Source organism: Dipodomys ordii, unplaced genomic scaffold, assembly GCF_000151885.1.
Source record: "Dipodomys ordii isolate 6190 unplaced genomic scaffold, Dord_2.0 Scaffold282, whole genome shotgun sequence".
NCBI classification, from domain to species: Eukaryota; Metazoa; Chordata; class Mammalia; order Rodentia; family Heteromyidae; genus Dipodomys; species Dipodomys ordii.
Window position 1 is genome coordinate 505634 of NW_012267498.1, and position 7432 is coordinate 513065.

Consider the following 7432-nt stretch of genomic DNA (forward strand, 5'->3'; position numbering starts at 1 on the left):
CCCTCGGGAGGCTGGGCGCAGGCCGCGCGCCCGTGCGGCCCACCGTGCAGCCCACTGAGCTCCCGGCCCCTCGAGTTCGCACCACTCTCGGTGCAGGACGGACGCCGCTCCGGGTCCTGGGCGGCCGGCAAGGCCTGCATCTGGCTGCCTGGAGGGAGGGAGGCCGTCTCCTTCTCCCCGGGGCTGGGAAATGGATCTCTAAAGGCGCTGCCTTCCAAGTCCTCCTGGTCCAGCCCCCCTTCCGCTGCCCAGGCAGACTCCAGCCCCTCAGACTCTCCCTCCAGGCTCCTCTTCTCTTTGCTGGCCAGCCAGGTCTCTGCTTGGAGGGGACACATCCAGTAAGTCGCATGTCCCGTGTCCAGGCCACCAGGCCCTTTGCTCTCCTGGTATCTGCAGTATGGGCCTCGGGGAGCTCGTCACCAAGGGCCGACCTGCTCTGACCCGGCCTACTTGGTCTCCCCTGGCCTCTGCCAAGGTCTTGTCCTGTCTATGTAATGCCATCCAAACACCCTGACAGCCCTGCGATGAGCCTTCCTGCAAGCATCCCCTGACCTCCTCTCTGCCCCTGCTCCAAAGCCCCCCTGGGACCTGCCCAAGACCAGCAAGACAGTGCTTTTCCAATCCTCCCTTCCCCCCAACTGTCTGTGGCACACACAGCTTACCTACAGGCCTTCCCCTTATCTACACTGAAAGGACACACGCTTTTTCCTAGGGCCCTGTCAAAACTTCCATCAGCTTCTCTGGCCATAGACTTAGATCTTTCCTCTTCTAATGTGACACTGTCTGCCTGTGTTCCCGCCTAACTGTAAACTCCTTAGGAGGGTAGGAGACCCCATACCCTATGTGAGGCCTGTAGTGCGCAGCACCATGCTGGCTAACGTTCATAAAATAAAGCCAGCAAACCATATCAAGAATAAGAAGACAATAGTTTCATGCAACTGTATGGGAAGCGCCCATCCTCCCCCCAGCAAACCGGCGAGGCCACAGAGAACAAAGATAACAGGTCACCTCCTTGCTGCTGCTCCCTCTGGGAAACTCACATAGGAGAAAGCCCTGCTAAGGGTCTCAGAGACCCCTGGGGGAGGGGGGTGTTTTATGTTCCCAAGACACAGGACTGTAGCCCTGCCCACAGAGGCTTACCTGAGCTCAAGGGTGTAGTAGCCATCGCCTGCAAGTCCCTCCCACATGCCTCTTGCTCTTGCTTGATCCAGGGTAACACTGCTGCAGGGGGCCCCAGCTGACCAGTTTCTAAGGGGGAGACAAGGAAGCCCTGGGGCATCAATCACAAAGCACTCCCAGCAGAACCATGTCCCAGCAAAGGCAGAGCAGACCCCATGTAGCATGGTAGGGGATGGTGACCAGGCACCAAGAGCCTTCCCCCCATCCCTTTTGCAGTACTGGAGCACCTAGTGTTTGACAGTCTGTGGAACCCCTAGCCCCAAAACAAAAACCAGGTTTCGGGGTTAGGAAGGTGGCTCAGTGGTAGAGTGCTTGCCTGGCATGCACGAGGGCCTGGGTTCGATTCCTCAGTACCACCTAAGCAGAAACATCCAGAAGTGGGACTGTGGCTCAAATGGTAGAATGCTAGCTTTGAGCTGAAGAGCTGAGGAACGGCACCCAGGCCGAGTTCAGCCCCCACGACCAACCAAAACAAAACAAAAAAGCAGGTTTCCAGATGACCAATGGCACATGAAGAATGCTGGCTGCATGGCTGACAATTTACCTAGTCTCTCTGCACCTGAGTTTCTTCATCTATAACATGAGGAGACAAAAAGGCTATGATAAAGTCAGACGGATCAGTATTTACAAAGCACCTAGATACTAAACATGTGTTTACTAACTAGAACAAAATGTGTTGCCTTAGATAAGAGTATTCCTTCTCTCCCCTCCTGCTTCTTCCTTCATGGTTCTGACATGGGAGTGAGTCACCTTGAACTGTGGCAGCAATGCCAGAGCCTACAAAAGCAGAGCAACAAGTCAGAAGGACCAGGTCCGGAGCACCCTGCCCACCAAGCCCTGTTAGAGAAACTGAAACTCTCCATTAAGCTACTGCTCTACTGTTTGATCTCATTCAGCAGCCTGTGTAACACAGGACCCTGAGGTCCCAAGTTACCTCACCAGTCTGTGCCAGTCTCTAAGGCCCCTATTATGAAAGGAGTGGCTGCCAGATATGATGGCTCACACTTGTAATCCTACTCAGGATCTCAGTACAAAGCTCACTCTGGGCAGAACAGTCCATTAGACCTCATCTCCAAAGTAACTAGCAAGAAACCAGGCTCAAATGGTGAAGTATACAAGCTAAGCAAGTAAACTGACAGAATAAGTGTGAGGTCTTCAGTTTAAATAGGTATGCATAAATAAACAAATAAAGGAAGGCAAAAGGGGCTGGGTTACACTGTCAGTTCAATTCCCACTACAACCAAAATAATAACAATTATTATTAGTAATTGATATTATTATTACAATTGCTCCACCTTCCTGACCTGACTTGACACAGGATAGGCACACTTTTTGTTGAATGAATAGGTGAGTGAATGAATGGAGAACTTCCCAAGGTACTGATCTAGTCACGTAGAGAACACACTGGACTGCCTGCCACACACTAGGCTGGCTGGCTCCACTATTAACCAGAGTCCTGAAAGTCAAGCTCTTAGATTTTGACAGTTCAAGTTTCAGACAAAGATGTCAACAGAAATTTACTAAAAGATCTTTAAGACACACTCTTGAGAGAAAACAAGCTACAGACAGTACATAGTACAGGACTGGGTTTTTATATTATTTTCTCATCTTGTGTATGTGTGTGTGTGTGAGTGTATTTCAGTACTGAGGCTTAAACTCAGAGACTAGACACTGTCTCTTAGCTTTCTGCTCAAGGCTACTTACTACTACTAACCTACTACTCTACTGCTATAACCTACTACTCTACTACTTGAACCACAGGTCCACCTCTGGCTTTCTTGGTGGTAAATTGGAGATATGCCAGGTGCTGGAATCCTAGCTACTCAGGAGGCTGAGATCTGAGAATCATGATTCAGAGCCAACAGGGGCAAGAAAGTCTGTGAGACTCTTATCTCCAATTAACCACCAGAAAACTAGAAGTGGCAATGTGGCTCAAGTGGTAGAGCGCTTGCCTTGAGCTGAAGAGCTGGGGGACAGCACCCAGCACCAAGTTCCACAGCTGACCAAAAAAAATTTAGCCTCCTAAATAGCTAGGATTACAGGCATGAGCCAGCAGTGCCCAGCATATTTTAAAACCTTGTATTTTTCGTTTGTTCTGTTTTTTTTGGGTCCGTTCGTGGGGCCTGAACTCTGGGCCTGGGTGCCGTCCCTCAGCTCTTCAGCTCAAGGCTAGTGCTCTACCACTTGAGCCACAACGCCACTTCCGGCTTTTTTCTTTTTGCTTATGTGGTGCTGAGGAATCGAACCCAGGGCCTCTGGCATGCAAGGCAAGCGCTCTACCACTGAGCCACCTTCCCAGCCCAAAACCTTGTATTTTTCTACAGTGCATATTTATGTAAATGCATGGGGGGGGGAATCTAATAGGTTACTGCCAGAATGATCATAGCAGCTAGACTGTGAGGGGGGTAGGAGGGGGAAGGGCAGTTTGGCCTAGGCAGGTGGTCAGTTGAAACTCTTTCACTTCATACAACCTCTGCTTAGTGAGAAAGTACTTATGTGTGAATGCATTTGTATAATTCATTAAAAAATATACTTCTAGGGGTTGGGGATTTTGCTCAATGGAAGAATGCTTGCCTTACTTAGCAAGTATAAGGCCCTGAATACAGTCCTCAGCACCATACAACATAGATAGATAGATAGATACACACAGACACACACACATATTCCTACAGTGACAAATGCTCTCAAAGGTTAGCTGCTGATCAGTGTGATGGCATGTAAAACTTCTGAACCTGTGGACTGCAATGCTCAGACTGAATGAGGACCTGCTCATGCCTTTCTCAGACTTTTGGCAGTTGGTGCTCCATTGGGGAAACTTCTAGTAAATAAAGCAGACTTGCACACACAATCTAGTCTGCTGGTTTGTGGCAGAGTATGGAGGCAGCTCCTTGGAGCAAGGACTAGGCCTGGGATGAGGTGGGCGGGGGGGAAGGGAGGCAGGGGGAAGCCCTGTGGATGAAGGAAGAAAACCCAGGAGGGCAGGACACAGACAGTGAGGGCCAGGGCAGAAGGGACAACGGGGGTGCAGGCAGCCTCAAATCCTCTGAGGACATGCCACCCCCAGGCATGCCCCAGCCCCGAGGGGAGCTGTGGGAACCTAAGGGGTACACTGGCTCAGCCCATTCTGCATCTGCCTGGGAGCGGTGCAGCCTCCTCCAAACAAGGGCTCTATCACTCGAGCCCCTCCTCCACTTCCAGCTTTTCTTGTGTTTGTTTGGTGCTGGTCCCGGCCATAACTCAGGGCCTGGGCACTGTCCCTGAGCTTTTTTTTTTTTTTTTTTTTTTTTGTGAAAATACCGTACAGAGGGGTTACAATTACATGGGAAAGATAATGAGTACATTTCTTATCAAGCATTGTAGCCTCCTCCTTTGTTTCCCCTTCCCATCCCTTCCCATTCCTCCCCTGCCCCCCTCCCTGAGCTTTTTTGCTCAAAGAGAATACTCTAGCAATTGAGCTGCAGCTCCACTTCCAGTTCTTTGATAGTTAACTGGATATAAAGACTCTCACAGATTTTCTTTCCCAGGCTAGCTCTGAACTACAATCCTCAGATCTCAGGATTATAGCTGTAAGCTACTGGCACCCAGCTCCATCTGGTATGTTTCACATCATTACCAGTTATATGAAATTGCTGATACAAGCAGATAGGCTGAGGCAGCTGATGAGAAGCACTGAAGTCTACCCTGTCATGCCAAATGACTTTCAGGGCCTTGTAGAGCATGTGGGCTGGATGTTCCACACCCCAGGCAGGAGACACGCAGGACAGCAGCACAGCACCTGGTCTGTCCAGGTGGTCAGCTGGCCGTAATGTCCAGCAGTGTACATCCCCTACCTTTGCCCGTGTCTCCAGGCAGGATTCCTGACACCAGGTGAAGCTGGGAGGCCCAGGGCCACAGGCACGGGGGACTCTGCATGCCCACGCTTTCACCCCTTTTGCCCCAGGCAGGCCAAGGCTGCCCACCTCATCTCCCCTGTCCAGTGCACTTGGACACTCCAGCTTGGCAGTGGCGTGGTCTGTGGGGAGGAAGGGAACGGTGACAGGGCTCTCCTCTGCAGGCCTAGCACAGGACCCACCCACCCCTCACTGCCATTCCAGCAGTGTGTGGCAAACGGTAGAGGACACCTAGTGGAGTGAAGTGAAACCTCTCCCTAGCCAAGCCAATACAGCAAGAGACAAGGATAGGAAGAAGGGCATCCGTCCTGCCACCCACATAAACAGAAGTCCCAACTCACCTAGCCTAGCCACCTTGTGTGACACTGAGGAAAACTAAGGCCCAGGAGAGGACTCAGTTATACATGGCACTCAGCTCTTGGACCTCTTGCTGCCTTCCCTCCTCATGCTCACTCCTGTCCCCAAGCTGGACAGCCTCCCTCACCCTGCACCCCTGCAGCATGTCCGCACTCTCTTCTTTCAAAAAAGAATTCTCCTGGAGGAAAAGTGAGACACCCAAGCCTCACTGGAGGTCCTCTCTTCCCCCAATAAGACGAAAGAACAGGCAAACAGCCAACTGCCCAGAGCAGCGAGGGACTTCAGGTATACACACAGGTTAGCCAGCGTGTGGGTGCAGCTACAAGTCCCTAGTTCTCATCAAGTCTCACACATGCGTGCACTCACCTGCCTGAGAAATCTAATGTTTACACTTGGTCCTAAACATTAAATGCATGCTCACATTCAGCAGGAGTTGAGAATCTCCAGGGTGCACAGTAAAGAGATTGGGAGTCCTGGGGTGAAAATATAAAACTGGGGAGCCCTGTGCCTGAGAAGTAAACACGAAGGACTAGGCGTGAGGAGCAGATCCTAGTCTGTGTTCATTCTGCAGGAGCCATTTAACCTTTTTGCATTCACTATGGAAGACCTGAAAATGGTTACCAGACACTCTGTCCAAAGGCAGGGGACTGATCTCAATGTGGTTGTACTTTCCGATCCAAATCCCAACAAAGTGGATAAAAGGATAAAATCAGGCCCAGAAGTCCCGGGGGGTGGCCTCTTACCCAGGGATCCCAGCGTATCCTGGCACCCCTTCGCATGCTTGCAGAGTTCCTTCTGCCAGTCTTCTGGACAGCCTTCCTGCTCGGAGAAGCACCCAGCCATGTCTTCAGTACTCACGGGAACCTGGAAGTACAGGTCCCCAGCACCCTCAGTAAGTTACTACAACTTCAGCGAACAAGCCAGAATCAACTCAGTCTCCTCTCCCCTCTCCCAAGCCAGAGGACACCTCTGGCCCAACCTCTGGGCATATGACAGCTCCCGTCTACCACTGGCAAGAGCCAGTGGCTGGGGACACAGGACCACAGCTCTTGGAGTTCCCACCACTCTCCTAGGTACACGCATACCTTCTGTTCTACATGTGAGCTATAATTGTACTAGTCCTCGCTCTCAGAGATCATTCTAGAACAAGATATGCCATACAACCGTTTCCCTCCCAACAACCCCGCTCCACTTGCCAAAGCAGATACTTTGCCAGACACAGCATCCTCCTGACATTTCTAAAGCCCCTTCAAGGCCACTGATCACTAGTATTAGGGACCAAGGTCAGGCTTCAACAGCCAAAGGGCCTCCCACCATTCTTCCTGAGAGGGTCTTAGAGTCAGTTCAATACCCTGGGGGCCTCGCCCTTGCTGCCCGGGGGCAGCCGCAGGACCCAGAAGTTCCTGTTCCGCAGCAGGTTCTCCACGTTCTCCAGGCGCCGCTGCAGCAGCCCGTACTCCTGCAGCAGGGTCCCCAGCACGGCCCACTTGCCCTCCAGCTGGTTCCCGAACTCCACGGCGGTCTTCTCGCAGTCGGCCAGCTTCTTCTCAGCTGCCCCTGTTCGTACTTCCAGGCTTTGAAGGTGGACAGCCTGAGACTCCATCTTCTTCTCCACTGCCTGAACAGTAGCCAAGATGGCCAAAAGGGAGATCTCTGCAGACTGGATCTGGGCCTCCCGGTGGAGGTCAGTCCCCACGTGCCATTCCTGCAATCAGACATGAGACAAGTCATCCCAAGAGAGGGCCCAGAGCCATTCCCAGACACAGGAAATCAGGGTTTCCCTGGAATGGGGGAGACTTCTTTCAGATGCCAAATCCTTCATTGATCAGGCTCCAAATGTCATGGATCCTTCAGGTAAAGAAAATCTGTGGGGCTGGGAAGGTGGCTCAGTGGTAGAGTGCTTGCCTTGCATGCCTGAGGCCCTGGGTTCGATTCCTCAGCACCAAATAAGCAAAAAGAAAAAATGCCGGAAGTGGCACTGTGGCTCAAGTGGTAGAGCGCTAGCC

General features: G+C 51.8%; 1 protein-coding gene across 1 annotated transcript in view; it reads right to left on the bottom strand.

The window, feature by feature from the left end:
• Positions 1 to 7432, bottom strand: part of LOC106001273 (zinc finger protein 398-like) — a 12280-nt gene that overhangs the window by 760 nt on the left and 4088 nt on the right. Inside the window, exons 2-5 of the mRNA XM_013036375.1 lie at positions 6778 to 7131; positions 6170 to 6290; positions 1141 to 1248; positions 44 to 316 (exon numbers count right to left, since the gene is read on the bottom strand). Of these exons, the coding sequence (XP_012891829.1) occupies positions 44 to 316; positions 1141 to 1248; positions 6170 to 6290; positions 6778 to 7131 (856 nt within the window). The remainder of the gene's footprint in view (positions 1 to 43; positions 317 to 1140; positions 1249 to 6169; positions 6291 to 6777; positions 7132 to 7432) is intronic.